The sequence below is a fragment of the Sparus aurata genome, chromosome 13 (genome assembly GCF_900880675.1).
Source record: "Sparus aurata chromosome 13, fSpaAur1.1, whole genome shotgun sequence".
In the NCBI taxonomy this organism is placed as follows: domain Eukaryota; kingdom Metazoa; phylum Chordata; class Actinopteri; order Spariformes; family Sparidae; genus Sparus; species Sparus aurata.
In genome coordinates, this window is record NC_044199.1 from 16,657,343 (window position 1) to 16,674,179 (window position 16,837).

Here is a 16,837-nt window from a genome sequence, read left to right on the forward strand (position 1 = left end):
CATCAGCGATGTCCGTGTCAGTCAGAAGCAGTTTTCAGAGAGCGCATTTGCTTTTTTTTGCAGGAGCAGAAGGTGTTGTTTCTTCAGCTTGTGTTATTGTAGAAGTATATAAAAATTTATTGAGGTTTGTGTTTTGAGAAAATATATAAAGACGAGGTGCGATTTGAGATTCAGTGTTTTTGAAAAAGGTTCATCAACACCGGAGAGCAGTAATTGCTGTGATCAGCGATAATGGGCCCATTGGTTCCAACATGAATAATAAACATAAGCAGTATGTATTGTGCTAAATACTTAACTAGACTTAAGAGCTTGTATCACCCAGATCCTCTGAGGTTATTGTAAAATAAGGTAAAGTGGGATGTAATTATATCCTTTGGGCAGCTATTCTATCTTTTGTTTTGATGGCTCTACTGAAAAGCGGAGACAGAGCAATATCCAACCTGCTCCAAAGTGATAATGCTACGACCAAAGTCCACTGTTTATGTTTCCACCTCCTGTCATATCCTCAACTGGGATCCACAGCAAAAGCAAGAAGGCATATTTAACATTTTTGGAATTGGCAGCCACACAGCTGTGAATACTGGGCACTGATCCCAGGTTTGACATTGTGTTTATTGTCAACATTCACTCCAAAAGCATCCCCTGTTACAAAAGCCCCAGGGCAGTGACACTTCCATCCTAGCTTGCCTTTGGAAAAAGCATTTTCCCGGTCACAGGATTGCATACCTAACAGCTTTTTGAATCTACAAGAATGCATGTATGTATGTATTTATGTATGTGTGTGTGTGTGTGTGTGTGTGTGTGTGTGTGTGTGTGTGTGTGTGTGTGTGTGTGTTGTGTATGAGCTTTTGCACGGATACCAAATTTTAAGTATTTTTTTTTTAAGGCTTCTCTTTAGAGTACCTCTTTAGACAGCTGTTACAGCTGTTGCTTTCCATCTTGCTCTCCATCTGCATTTTTTTGTTCCTTTCCCCAGACCTTCACCCTTCCTATAAAAGCAGCTCCACTATAGCCTTCGCAGGCCTTCCCACAAAAACATTGAGGCTCCATTCTTTTGCCACAAAGGATCCCTTTCAAAAACTTGCCTCTGATATTTCCCCCTCAGTGAAACATTCCTTGAAACCCTTTTCAGAGCTCACATCAGCTAATAAATCACATAATCCTCGTCCTCTACCTTTCTGTAAAACCCGGCAACTTGTAGTGAGTGGATCATTGTGTGGCTCTTCTAAGGGTTTCCCTCTTCGCCCTTGGAGGGCTCTGTCCTATCCTTCTGTGTGCGTCAAAGTGAGCATGGATCAAAGGGGGACAGAGTGGAGGCCACCAACCTCAACGCATGGCCCTTTCACCCTCTCACCCACACCCTGCCATTAATCTGCTGTTCCCCCCACGCCTGCTGCTTATTTACTCAGCTGACCCGGTGCTGTTTGATGTTCAGTAGGAGTCAGACGGGCCCTGATGGTGGGTAACAGTCTCACACACACACACACACACGCTGACATGGCTGTGACCCACTTGTCAACTATGCCGCTCAGTGAAAGTGTAGGAGGCTCATGGTTCGTGCCAAAGCCAGAGGTGGTTAACATGCAAGCATCAGGGTGCGACACATTGGAGAGATAGAGGCTCTATCAGTCGTCTCCCTGCCACTGATACCCCACTCTGTTTTTGCCACAAAGCTCTCAGAAGTCTTCAAGAAGAAGCATATCTGTGTTTCCTCTGATCCAGGCCATGATCACTATCTGAGTGTGTGTGTGTGTGTGTGAGTGAGTGTGTGAGATGCCACAGTCCCTGCTTGCAGACTACAGGATGAATAACAAGGCTGAATCTCTGTGATCCTGGCAGCAAGTTTGCTCCCTCCCAGCTCACCGCTGTCCATGTCATGATTTTCTCCTCCAGGTTATATTACATGTACATGTCTTAGTCATCATCCTCGTGTTCCCAAACGTTGTCTGTCAAATCTCTCTGTGCATGTTTTGAAGTTGCCCCGTCCGTTCATCCAAACTTAACATCATTCATTGTATGTTTCTGTTCATGTAAAATCTCTCCCCTTCATCTACTGTACACCACATCCACATCCGTCAGTCCATGTATCCCATGTGCTGTTCCTCATTAGATGGTTGGCCAACTGCAGGCTCCCCATCTTCCAGATAGAGATGCGAAGCCTGATGAAGGGGACACCCGACAGAGAGGCCAACATGTTGACTAATGACCTGCACACTGATGCTGCTGCTGGTCAGGGGGCATGTGGTGAGAGAGAATCCAGCCCCCAGAGTTGTGGGTACAGAGGCAATGACAGACACTCATCTGGAGTTAATGGGGGCTTTATTGTGGTCTACATCCACACATTTGCATGTTTTCTGTGTTGGGCATTACTCTTACTCTTTTATCTGATAAAAGGTGACTGGGCACACTTGCAATTCCCAGGAAAACCATGTCAGGTAGCCAGTGTGCACAATACAAGGGCTAAAAATACACTTAAAGATATAATACAAAACATTTCCCCATAAAGATGTCTAAAAATGTCTAGACCATTGCTATGTATTTATGATTTGTGTACTTACATTATCCAAAATGTTTACAACAATGTTCCAACCCTGAGAAAGCTGTAATAGTATTCAAGGTACTGTAACAGCTGTTCACTACAACTCTCAGGTAAACATCAGATAATGATATACAATAGAGTGAGGAAGGAAGTCAGCAGACATGAATCAGTGTAATGTTAATAAATCTTTGTAACATTACCTCTTGATTCCCCTCAGAAAGACGTACCTTCTAGCTCTAACCAGTGTTGAGTGGTATTCTGGTTACGGGTCTAGTCACTTGTATTAGCTTCAAGTTCAACTTAGTTCCAACTGACTGAATGGACATTTGTCAGGTGTAACGTCTGGTGGAGAGAATTAAGGACATGTGGCTTGCTAGCAGTAGCCCTGGGATAGCTAGCTCTACAGTTGGTGCAGTTCTATGTTTTGTAACAATGTACTAAACTTTAGATTTGTGCCACTATAATTGTCAGACTGGAGTATCGGTATAAGACCTTCCCTTTGATCGATATTTGCACCCTACTCGTCTTCTTGTCTCCACTCTTGGGGCAGTTGGGGCGTTGATGATAGGCCATCTGCCAATACCCCAGAAAATCTCGTTCTTTTTCGTAGCCTATTGTTGGTGGGTATGGATAGATTTTCATCGGCAATGGCGAAGACAATGATCCCATGCTATTTCACAACATCCGAGCATTCCAAGTGCTCGGCACTAAAAGTTAACAGCAAAACCTGGCTGACTATAACAAATTGATGTCACTTTGGCAAGAGTGCACACAAGTATACCATCAGCACTGTGGCCTCCTTGCATATATAAATGAAACGGATGAGGGAAAACAACACATGAGGTAACAGACGCCATTATACATTTTACTTTACAGCTCTTTGATACTTGAAAATGTATCTTAATATTCTCATCACTAGCCTAATTCGAATGCTGTTGTCTACAAATAGCTCTTACCTCTCTCCATGCAGACTGAAATTTTTGTGTAAAGTCAGAGGCCTTCCTCAATGAGTTGGGTTAGATTTGAGTTTATTAGTAGGAATTCTGACTGTGAATGGTGTTACATTGTACTTTTTCTAAGAGGAGGTTGGACTGAAACATACATATTATTTTTTTTTAAATAGTTCTGATTGAGTCCTCGGTGTGTGTATAAAAGCAACGCAGCCATAATCAGTGTTATTGATTACACGTGATAACTCAAAATGTCTGCTGTGAAAAGCTTTTAACGGTGCTAGTTGCTCAGTTCTCACAGGTGAAACAAATGAACAGGTGAATGATGGAGCTGTCAGTCCAGCAAGGTCTGTATGCAGCCATACATTCACATAAAGTGAAAGCACCTGTGTGGGTGGGTGTGAGAAATGTAGGACATTTTTTAAGATCTTTATTATAGTAGGATTTAAAAAAAAAACAAAAAAACATGTTTATAGGCTTGTTTTGATAGAAATCCAGAACAGGAACATGTGGGAATGTAGTACTTCAAGAACACACTCCTTTTTATACAGCAGAATTATTAAGTTTACATACCAGGAAATGCACGGGCTTGATTAATAACAGCAATTTATTTTCGTTTAAGTTTCCAAGTAAGCCATGCTGAACAAGCATGTGTAATAACCATTTTTCACAGCAGCCATTTTGACTTGTCATAGTTGGAAAAGCACAGATGTTACTAATAACAGTAACAATAGTGCTGTTATATTCAAGTGTCCCAGTAAGACATGACCGTGTGACAGTGAGCCAGAATGTTCACTATGAGGCTCCTGAAACTGAAGTTCAGCCATCATTAAATGTATTAATTACGGCTCTTTTCCTCCTTTTCCATTTGTTTTTACGGTAAAACATTTCATGATGCCTGCTGTAAATAAAAGAATGGGTGTGTTATTTATGTATTAATATGAACAATTATGTGCTGTGTGAAATCGGTGGGTAAATGTAAAGAAAAATACCAACATAACATTTAGAAAAACACACATGAAAGTATTTAAAAAACAAAACAAAACCCAAGCTCGTACATATAGATGTATTAAAAGAGTTCCAAGAATGCATGCACACATAAAACCTGAAACGCCACTTTTCCTACAAAGAATGTTGGGAAAGAGGCTGTGAGACACAGGAGTGGTGAGCTGCTGTAATCCGACATCTGCTGTATAAACAGACAGAATAGCAGATGATAACCGGCAGTCTGATGTTTGTAGAGATGTTTTTGGTTATTTAGTACAGCAGCAGCAGCATAGTCCTGGTGCCTTTTGCCTGCAATTTCATGAAGGTAAACGCAGTGAACAGCTGCACTTAATGACACTGCTTTTTGGCAAGGTACTTTGTAAATCAGATGCCGCAGACTCATCAACATATATCCTGCTGCTTTTAGATTGTGAGCTGAAGAAGATTCTATTACAGTAGTTGCAGATAAAGTAAGAATCGCTGACATTTGTTGACAGATAAATGTGGACTGTATTAACCAGATTTATTGGTTGAATAAAAGTAGTTTATGTATATTATGTTTTAAGCATTTTTTCCACCATTTTTGTGATTTTGCTCCATGTATTGTGTGTGTTCTCATTGATATAATGACCACACTGGCAGCAGAGTCACACTGGGCCAGAAACAGGCATTGAGACATTTATTCTCTCTCAAAGTCTAAAGGTTTGAATCAGTTAATAAACCTCTCACATGTTTGCGCCTCACCTGTGCACCATTGCACTTTTCTTGGAAAAGCAAATGTCAAGGTCAAGAGAAAAGAACAGCTGGAGCGCCACTTGCCCTGCTTGTCGCACCACCACCAACGAAGGGCCCTCAGCTCTCTCCAGAGCGGCTGATTGCATGCCAGAACTCCATACCAGTTAACTCTCTGCCAGCGATTCCCATGACTTGGGGTCATTATTACTAAACCATTTCACCTGTTGCACCGATCTCATGGCTCAATGAGATGTTTTGAATAGTCCAATAATTCCCCGTCTCTCTCGTCATTAGCTGTTGGAAGTGGAATCTGAATTATTGGCTCAGTAGATGTACACTAAATCAGTGCAACCCAGGATCAGCCTGTGAAAACATGGCGTGTTTTTGAAGAAGCTAGTAGGAGCTCTAGGCATCTTTATAAAGGGTAATAAACACTAGAGATTGCAGTGAGCACATGCTAAATATTTTATATTTGTTTTCTTTCCATATCATTCTCCTCTGTCTGCTCTGAACAGAAGAAAGAGAGGGAGTGCATGCAGCTGCGCATAGCCGTGCTGCGGAGTGAATTGCAGCGACAGAGGAAGGCGCTCGGCAGGGAGATAGACCTGCGGCAGAAGGACAGGACACAGCTTCAGAGGAAAGGTAAAGACAACAAGGTGTACAGACAACAGGTGTACCTGCTCTAATTTGACTGTTAATACCACAACTAAGTCTTATTTTCTTGTAAACATTTCCGTAATGAAATAGAGGATGGGAAATCAATTCTTATCAATTGCTTGGTTCATCTTTTGCACACACCAGATATGATGATTGGTTGTTCATTGTTCAATCGAGGCCTACAATTTTCAGTTTGCTGTCTTGGGGGATAAACCGTGCTCTTCTATTCATATCTTAAGTCAGTGTCAGAATACCTGCTGTCATGTGCAACAAGCCTGACTGTTGCTCACACACACACGCAACTTGCCAATGCCAATACTGTATACACATTAGTGCACATGTGGTTGTGTGTATTCGGTACACTGCATCAGTGTTTATGCCTCACAAATAACTGCTTACATGAGCACACTGCTTCTAAAATACATATAGGGCACTGGGCCTTTAGTGTTGCATTAAAGGGATATTCCGGTGTTAATTTAATCCATGGTCTAAATCACCGTGAAACTGTGTTAGACTCCCTCTCGAGAGATCAAGTTAGCAGGTCGCTAATTTACGAAAACGACCGCACGACAACAATACACTGCAGTAAATGGATCCAAATATAAACTGCCACGAAACAAAAAAAAAGACTTGACTCAAATCCATCTTAATTGTAGTAAAATTACTCAGTACACTGACAATGGTAAAAAAAAAAAAAACGAAAGCACCAATCCTTTCATATTAACAACAAGACTCTTTTGCTGCTGCTAATTATTGAATAATAGAGAATGTTTTTATGACGCTGATTGAGCACGATTTAGTCTCTTATTACAGAAAGCACAGGCTTGAAGTGGTGTATTTTTCAGTTTACAGTTAGAATGAGACAGTAAATCCCTTGTAGTATAGCTTTTTGAATACATAGATTCACCAAAGGGATTTTAAAGACAAGTTAATTACACTGCTGATGGATTGTGACTGCAATGTATCACACGATAAACTCAGTTATTAAGATACTCTTCATAATTTGACTTAAACGGACGAGGTTTACAGAGTAATTTGTTGTAGAGTTTTCCCTCTGGCTGCAGCAGGTAGACTGTGTGTGCACTGTTTTACCTGTTCATCTCTGAGCACAGTGAGGTACAGTAGACAGTGTTGTCACATACAGGAAACCTATGTCATGCTACCAGTGAGAGGATTGGAGTCACTCAAAACACACACGCACATATGCGCAACCACACGCACGCATGCGTTCAGACACGCACGCACGCACGCACGCACACACACACACACACACACACACACACACACACACACACGTTGTATACAGTATACAGAGCAATGCCTGTGGTTTTTGCAGGCCACTAAAGCAACAGTGTTCGTGCAGTGGTGTCAATGAGTTAACCCTGTGAAATCTGCTGCTCCTGACTGATGCCTGAGAGCTGAGGACGGTTTTACTGCTGCCTGTCACTCATAAAAAGCAGTGTTAACGAAGCTTCGTTTGACAGACGTACACACTAGTAAACCCAAACCATGCAGGTCTGTGCAGTAGGAAGACACAAGTATTTGTGAAATTGGTGAGACGTGAACAGAGTAAAACAGAGACATAAGGCTGTTGTATTCGCTTTTTTTTCTGAGAGAGGATGAAGGTGGCTGCCTTTCTCGACCCGAGTAATAATGCGTGTAATAATCAAGATGGTATCCCTGTTTCTGCTGTATCCATTTTGATCATTTTAAACTGTCCATAATGAGTCTTGCAGTGGTATAGACCAGAGTAGACCAGTGGACTGAGGGACTGTATGGAAGAAAATGTAACCCAGAAAAGGCTTTAAACTACTTTTTCACATATGCAATAGTTCTTCCCAAGATCTGTTATCACACTTTAATGTGTAAAATAGGTGGAGTTACCCTTTAACACTAACTATTTTGTTATGATTGCATCTACCCACAAATCATATATTGTAATTTAGGTATATTTTGCTGCAGAACATGAATTATTTTCCTTTCTCACATCAGCAACCTTTGTTTCATATTTAGTTATGTGTTTGCTTATTAAAATACAGCTTTAATAGCAAGAACATACACTTTCAAGTGGTCTGTAGATGGCTTTATTGCATCAGAACTACCTTAGTTCAGTCAAATGAGAACAAACAGTTAATAAAGCAGGTTCATTTAGAGCAACAGCTGTACTATGATTGTTGGCGATTAGCGATTGAACAACCTGTTCCTGTGCAGCTTGGACAAGATATTTCTCAGTTCCACTTTCATTAGCACTGGATGTCTTAAGGAATCCCAGGTGCTCTCTCTTACAAACCCCCCTGGGTTTGTAAGATCAGCTTGCTGTTTGGCCAAAGGGCAGGGCACCTCACCCAGACGTAAACCTGAGATGGGGATTGGAAATGATTAGCATGTAGTCTGCACATGTATGCAGACATACACACATACTCGCACTCACACAAAAAGAGGGAGCACTCAGAGGGATTCAGGGAGAAGTTTCCTTTGTGCTGCGATCTTAAAAAAAGAAAAGAAAAAGAAAAAGGCCGTTAATCCTCTCCCTCTTTACCTGTCACCACTGCTTCTACAGCCAAAAGAACCCGCTGCTCTCCTGCTCCACAGCTCATTGATGGCTTTTTTCCAGACTGGACAAGTGCTTATTAAGAAACAGCAGAATAAATTCCTTCAGCTGGTAAAAAGAGGGAAGAGGTATTTTAGGATAAATTGAAATGCTGTAGCTGAATAGGGCCGTGCTGAAAATCGTGTTGTTCTTTCCCAAACTCATAAGTCAAAAGCTGAAAACCATATGCTGCCGGGCTGAGCTGTACTTCCAACTTGTTGTTTAACTCTTCTAATCAGCCTGCACATATTCATTTGTTTCACTATCGGAAAGAGCCCTGCATTAATTACAGACAGGATACTCTGGGAGACAGGTGTTTACTGTATTTCATACAGCAGCTGATTTTGTGTCTGATTGTATTTAGATTGGCACCGCAACGCGTTTGTTTCATCTCATCTCATCTTTCATAATGGGGACACGCATGATTTTATCTTTTGTGGCTTGAATTTCATCTTGGAACGTTCCTCTGGATACTATTGGCAAACTTGTAGGTGCAGAATTAGTCCCAATCAATTGTTCGTTTTCTCGTGTGACATGCTGGTTATGATTTATGTTCTCACATAAAGTCAATGTTGATTTAATTATAAGTGAGTGTTTAATTTGCTGAATTTTCACACATTCCAGTCCTTATTAGATACAGGTTTCTTTCTAAGTTTTATTGACAGTTTAACAGTATGTGTAAGTAGGTTGCTATGTAATATATCCCCAGAGGGCATCCCGTATGGACTGTTATTCTCCGTGTGTCGTCACACTCTTAAAAATCTCATCTGTACCTGGCCGTGTGGTCTTCCCAGCTCTCACACAGTAATCGGGCCCATTAGCAAATGACTCTTATCAACCTGTTATTCCCAGGAAACCGGGCCTCTGTCAAAACAAATTTCCCGGAAAACCCAAACATACAGTCGAGGCTCTGCAGGTGTGTCTCTACACGTGAGCTAATAGATAAAGATGAGATTGAAGTGGGGTGTCTGCATTTTTGTAAAGTAACAATTAGAACATTATTGCGCGACGTGCGGATGTCTAATCTGTGTTCATCTTTGTACATAAGTATTCGCTCCCTTTTTTTACCAACCTGGACAGTGTGAGCATAATAGGAACTAAAAAAAAAAAAAAAAAACACAAGCAACCGGTATCATCCTGATGACAGGTTAAGTACTAGCTGCTCAATGACCGCTGATTTAGCAGTGTGATAGCAGTAAAATCATAGCAGGAATGTAGACTTCAGTAAAGCTGTCGTTTTCCTCTTCTCCTGCACATACACACTTACTCCACTGTATGTCTTTCACACAGTCCATAACAGAGGACATATGAGCATGACCACAATTTTCTCCTTCTTTACAGCTGTGAATTTAGAATAAGTCTTTCTTTCCTACCCCCAGAATTAATGGGTTTGGTTTTGCTGGGGTCACCCTCTTGTCACAATTTCCTCCCGTCTAATTTCCCTCCTTCTACCTTGAGCGTACGACATAAATCAGGTCTGTGAACAGCGTTTATTGTACTTAGTAATGGTAGTTATTCTCACGCTCTGTAACACAGCCAGGGCTCCTGAGCAATAAATGTCAGTGGTTGGGTTTCTCAAGTGTGAGGAACACAGTTTTTGTGAAGGTATGGTGTGCAGAGGTACTTGTCACCTCAGAGAAAAAGGCCTCATATTGAAGCTATCATCATTAAGGCTCCTTTAGCAGCAGCTCAGCTTTACACATTTACATCCTTCAGTTGGCTGCCATCTTGATGGAGAATAAGAGTTGACAGGTACTGCAGCCCAACACTCTGTGTAATGACTAACTAGGATGTCTTTCTACGTTGCTCTCACTTTTGTTAACCCCCCTAATATCCTGCTCTGTCTCTATGTCCCGGCCAAACATTTTCTTTTCAGAGCATACAGACTTGGTTTAAAAACAACAATTCATACTCAACTTGCCGTTTTAATTTTCAGAATCTGATTGAATACTGATTTTTTTAATGCGTGCAGTTTTCCCTAAGACACTAGTACAGTTTATTCCTGGGAAACACTTTCCTTGTGCTCTTGAGCTAATTTCATGTGTTGGGGTACTAGTGGTTATTTTTTGAGGTGAAGGAATGAATTGTCGACTCTATTGTATGTTGTATTTTTATCATTTGATGCAGCTGCATTGATTACTGCATGGATAAAACATCCCTTAATAATGATGTCACATCCCCTTTAGAGATTCTGTGTGTGGAATTTCTGACAAGTTTCCCCATAGCTTCAGTGATCTTTTCTCTGAAAGTGTAGACTCACAAGTTACTGTTCTTAAGCGCCGCAGAGGAATAATACTATCAAATGATTAACTAGTCTAGTGTTGTTGCTATTTATCAGATAAAAGAAAGTTTTGGATCCTAAACTCTCCGCTCATGTTAATATCAAAGATAGCATGTTGTTATTAGTCTGTCTGTCCATCGGTACTAACTGGAACTGGTAGGGGGGATGAAAGGATGAGAAGAGGGACGTATTGAACATATTTTTCAGAGCTGGGCATTACATGAAAGCAAAGGGTGCGATTCAGGTCCAAGCAGTCAGTATTTCAATGTGTTTTCATGTCATCACTGACAACAGAGGGATGGCTCTATCTGATCTCAGTCTAACACTATCTGTCTTTCTTTCTTACTGATTGAGATAGTTCTGAGTACCTTTATTTTCCCCCTCCCTGTCTCTGTCGCCATATCTCTTCTTGCACCCTTATGATTTCAGGAGTAACATGGATGTGAGTGGAAGTATGTGATAAAAAGCAGGTCCTGTGATCCAACTGATGACACATGTACTGTGATAAACGTAATTGCGCAAAACACACTTTACTGCCAGCTGCTGGCGTTTCAGTGGGGATTGCAGGCTTTATTTGATGTTGACTCAAATGTCAAATGTATACTTGTTTTGTGTTTTTCAAGAATGTTTCCCAGCACTCTAACACATAAAAGACATTGTGCAAGAGTTTTGTGTCCATTTTAGATAGAAGAATGCAGGCAAACATAAGGGTGGGCTACTGATATGTAAAACTAGAATTGGAATTTTTTGCAAAATTGAAAAAGCATGGGAATCCTCAAGCAATGTGCTGTTTGGTTCCTCCTATCTGGTTTTTCACAACCTGTATTTCAATGCACACGGACAATGTGTCATTACTTTTTTTACCAGTAAAATAATGATGTCTGGTGGAAATTATTGCACTGTTCACACTAGACATGGAGCAAATTTTTCAGTGAAATTACACACTTACCAAGGGAGCGCATCTCTCCCTTATAAGACATTTTGATATGTATTTAGATACATGGGCTACGATACGATTCAGGGACATCAAACAAATGTTTACTACTGATAACAAACTCAAAAGTGAGATTACCTTAACAGTATGCACTGTGTGTCAACTTTCTGTAGACAGTTAACCGTGTGCGGTATGGTTCAATTCAGTACATTAAGTCAGTAGACAATGACAGATAGCAGTGTGCAGTAAGACCAGCAGTCTCAGAATACAGCTAATGATAGCAAAACGTCACTAGTTAATTGTTGAATATCTTCTTGGGTTCTCAGGTCATTGGATGCAGGTGCTTTTGGTTGGTGATGCACTGCATCAGAGCTAGTGCCCGAAAGCCTGGCTAAAACTTCACAAAGCTCTGCATATCATCAGTGCATAGTTTTCCATGCAACAGAATTGTTAAAGCCCCTCTTTTTAATTTCTTTCTGTAATATATAAATTTAACAATAAAAAAGTCCCTGTCTAGTTTAAGCTGTAAGTTAGGCTACAGAAATATTTGGAAGCAACAGGAATTGTTAGGTTTACATTAGTAGATGCCAACTGGGATTTGCATCACAGCGTCGGAACATTTATGACACTACTTAGGACACTTGGTGGTTTTTGCTTTCAACTTAAGTAACTAATAAACTAAATAAGAATTGGTATCAATAATATTACTATCCTTGAAAGAGTAATAGTTGAGCGTTTTTTAAAAAGGATCAAATTTGATGTAACAAAATCAGAGATATCATCTTTTGCCACGCATGTCTCTCTCTTGTCACGACCGGGCATCTACATTACTCACAATTCAGTTCAATTGCAGATGGTTTGGTCAAAGTCTTGGTTGGTTATTAGTTAGTGGTTGGTTATTAGTCTAGCTTCAAGCTACTAGCTTTCAAACCTTGATGAGGAGCAGGCTACCTTCTTATTCTAAGTCTGGTAAGATCACTTCTTCCTCAAATCTGTATTCTTCAGCCCAAATCGACGCTGACATCACTTGAGGCAATTTATCAGCTTTTGTATAACTCCATCTGGAGCCACAGTACTTTTTTTTTTTTTTCTACATATGCAGTCATGTTCTCCAACACATGGAAACACAGTTTGATATGTAAAATCTGTGCATTTGCTCTTTAATGTTCTTGTCCTCACCAACTTCCTTCTGCTCTTCCTGGAGGAATATTAGGCCCTGTCAGGAAAGCCTGAATACTAAATTGTCCTTGGGGCATTTTAAGTGGAGGCACCTAATAAGTATACTTATTATTTGACAGTTACCTCTCAGTTCATCTGGCTGTTGAAGAGCAGTGACTTGACACCATCGTCTTCCTACTTGGCCTAGCTCTTTCCCTTGTCACAAAGAGTGAGGCCAGCCACCTTGGGGAGAAACCTCATTACCGCTGTTTATATTAACAGTCTGAGCATGAAGCATTCAGTATGTGATTTTTGGCATGAAGAGCTTTGCTTTGTGGCTCCGCTCTCTCTTCGCCACAGTCGTTTAGCTGTTGCACCTGATGGTCAATCTCACCTTGCAAGAATTAAGAACCATAAGCTCTAAATTAGGACAAAAATCCAAATGTTTTAATAATCATCACAAGACGCATACAGTTGTCCTTATGCCCTTTCCCTGTTCAGCTTTTAACAATGATAGAACGCTAAAAAAGCAAACACTCACTTCTGTTTATACTGAAGTGTCGGGAAAAAATGCAGGAGAAAAATGTGTAGCAAACATGTGGTTTGGTTATTAGGACTCACTGCTTTGCCTTACGACTACGGTTGCAGTGTCATACTAGTTTCACGGTATACCATGGTATGAAAATTGACAATTATTGCACCATGCACATTTGTGGTATTGAATTTTACCCTATTAGCATTATTAGAAAAATATATATTACAATTTTATATCAGATTTCATGTCTGTCAGGACATTCTGTGTTGTGAAATTATAATGAAGGCTTTATTCAAGCAAAAAAACAACATTTGTTTTCATTCCTTCAAGGGTCAATGTAACTGATATTAATAAATGTGTTTTACCACATGCTTTCATACTGGCGATAATTTCTGAGGTGGCTGTCATACTGTGAAAATCTCCTATTGTTGAAACCCTAACTACCTACTTATTCTCAACTTGGATTGTAATAATAATTACTGCAAAAAAGAACTGGTTTGGAATTGAATTAATAGCTTTTCTATTTTGACATGTATTTGATAGTCAAATCTCTTGTTAATTACAATCATGTTGAACCCTACAGTAAGCCACGTCTCTGTTGCATTTGCCTGACACTTGGTATGTGATGTTTTATAAACACAGATTGGGTTATAGGGTCGTAATATTCTAAATGATACATTTGCTTCTTTCCTGTTTTATGCTACTCTGTGGTATTGTGAGCTTGCCAATATTGCAGTTATACAACTTCCACAGGCTGGATCATCACCGTCACTTCTCTGCCTGATTTTATTTATTTGCTCAGCTCTGTATTTACAGCGTCTGACAAATCCTGTAATTTGAATACATACGCTGTTTGGTTTTTATGTGGTGTCAAAAGGAAATGGTTTTCTGGCCTGATCAAAAGAGCTGTTTGATCTCACTGAAGTTTAACAGTCGATGGCAGCCGACCAAACACAAGCCCACCTGTCTGTTCAGATGTAGTAGAAGAGAATGTACACCTGATAATTTGCTCTTTTTTTCTTTCTGTCTGCCAGAGGAAGTGTTCTCCACTCAACACGATAGTTTGAAGGAGGAGAAAGAATCCTTAACCAAGCTGCAGAAGGAATGCACTGCCAAGAGGTATGTGTGAACCTATAATTAACTATTGCTTTATTTCTTCAGAGAAAACACACTTTTAAATGCAGTCACCCTCGTCAGCCAGACATTACCCAGAGCCCGGTGAATGATGTGACTCGATGTGAATTGTGATGAGGCTACACCCTGCTCCCTGCCTCCCACCATGTTCTTTCAAAACAAGGGGATGTTTTTGCGGCTGGCACTACCTATTTATGTGTTCTCAACGGAGGGTTTATGCATTGTGCTAAAAAGCCTGTTGGCCTGTGTTTGCCTTGGCCTGTGGGGAGACGTGTGTGGCGGGCGCTGACCCTGGATAGAGCTTTGTTTGTCTGAGAGGTACCTGGCAGTCACAGAGGGTAAACCAGAGCCCCAGGAAGGCCAGTACAGGCCAAGAGACCCAGCAAACAGGAAATTAATGCCGACACTTGTACATCTGCCTAACATCCATTGCTTGGAAATATCTGTGTCTTTGTGTTTTTTCATGGAAATGTCTCTTTTTATGAAACTTCTTTTTTTTAACTTAAAGATAGAGAAAGTTTAAGCTCAAGAGTTTTTGGGGCAAAACCTCATTGATCATCTCACCACCCTGCAAATGTATCTTATGACCTAATGGAGGGGGCTCCCCAACCCTCCCAAGAGGCTTTATATGAAATAGTAAAAAAATAAAAAAAAACACCACCAAAGCTCAACAAAAAATCTGGAATATTATTAGGGATGACCACAAGATAAACTACAATTAATCCAATGGTGTGCTTATGATCCCATGTTCAAGCCAAGCAAAATTGACAATGGACTAAATCCTGGATTGCAAGAGTAATAACAACATTTTACTCCCTGAGTAAACCGAAAATCATTACAAACATAATATCAAGAATACTAAAAATATTTACAGTTTAATAAGTCTAACGAGGGAGTTATCTCTAAACTTTATGATGGCCTTATGAAAAAGAATTCCAACACCACAGAATACATTCAAGAAAAATGACAGAGAGAGGGTTAATCTTTTCATCTCAAGTGAAAGTTGTCTTTATGTGTAGACTCCAGCGGAAATGAAATGTCTGGTGGGAATTCAGATAGAAATGTTTTATTGGTTTCTGCATAAGACAGAAGGCACAGTTTTTTTGGAGGGAATTCCAAATGTTGGAGACAATGTGGTTCCCAAAAGGAAAAAAATTAAGATAAATATGTGTGTGTATTTATTTGTTTATTTATTTATTTAGAACCGGCCACCCTCCAGTCCCCAAGCCAATGGTCATGTTTACCTTGTGTATTTAATCTCTTCATATTCTATTTTTCTTTGTGCTAAACTGACTGGCCAATGGCTGTAGCCTTAAATTTAGCAGACTGATATGAGAGTATTTTCATTTTAATCTCTAGCGGGTTGCAAATGTGCATGTTTCTCAAAATGTGAAACTTTTTTGTACTAAGTACATTTTGCTGATTATACTTAAACCTGCTGTGCAAAACTTTTGTCTCTTCCCTTCTGGCACTTTAGCAATTACACAAATGCTGTCGATGTGCTTATAATGCCATAGGCTCTGCCATACTCCATTGAGCCTGTGCGACCACAGACTCCAGATTTAAAAACTGTACAATACTGCCAAATACAGAGATTTATCTGCTGCTTCATCAGCATTGTGTGAACGTGTTTGGCAAGGGCTTGAATGTAAAAGATGTCCATTTATATATAAAATGTGCTGCAAGTTTAAATATGAGTAGATTATTAATGTAGATTATTAATGTAGATTATCACAAAGAATTTGATTTGTGAGCATGCATTAAGAAGGGCTGAGGAGGGAAACATGAGTTTGCATGTTTTAGGAAGCGTTTTTGAAGGCCTCGCAACACGAGTTTAACCAATTAGATGAGGCAGAGCCTGTTGGACAGATGACTGATTTCAGATCAAACGATCATCACACACCAATCTGTCTCCTCTTACACTTGTACAAAGCAGCCGCACACTGGGAAAGGGAAATGATAAGAGACTGCTGACCACAGGCAAAGCCAAATAGGAAATTTAAGTGAAAAGTGAGGAGCGTGGATGGGAGGGAGCGTCACATTCAATAACCATTTTCCCTCCAAAATCCCTTTTCATCTGCGTGAAATGATGGGCTATTACGCATAAGTAGTGTTGTAAGTTTTAGAGAGGACACCCAAAGAGAGAGACTCACTCACACAAACTCACCATTCATACAAAGCTAAACATCTGTATTGCTCCCACATGAGCAGTCACAGGGATAACCATATATATCCTGCAAGAGTTGTGTAATACTTACTTTTAAAATGCAGGGCTTTTTGAAATGCAATGGTTTCAGATATTATCAGCAACTAGATTAATCTAACATGCAAAGTCTT

General features: G+C 40.2%; 1 protein-coding gene across 1 annotated transcript in view; it reads left to right on the forward strand.

Moving 5' to 3' along the window:
- The window catches only part of uvrag (UV radiation resistance associated gene), a 90,154-nt gene that overhangs the window by 16,655 nt on the left and 56,662 nt on the right, over positions 1-16,837 (forward strand). Inside the window, exons 8-9 of the mRNA XM_030438423.1 lie at positions 5,727-5,853; positions 14,401-14,485. Coding sequence (XP_030294283.1) covers positions 5,727-5,853; positions 14,401-14,485 — 212 coding nt within the window. The remainder of the gene's footprint in view (positions 1-5,726; positions 5,854-14,400; positions 14,486-16,837) is intronic.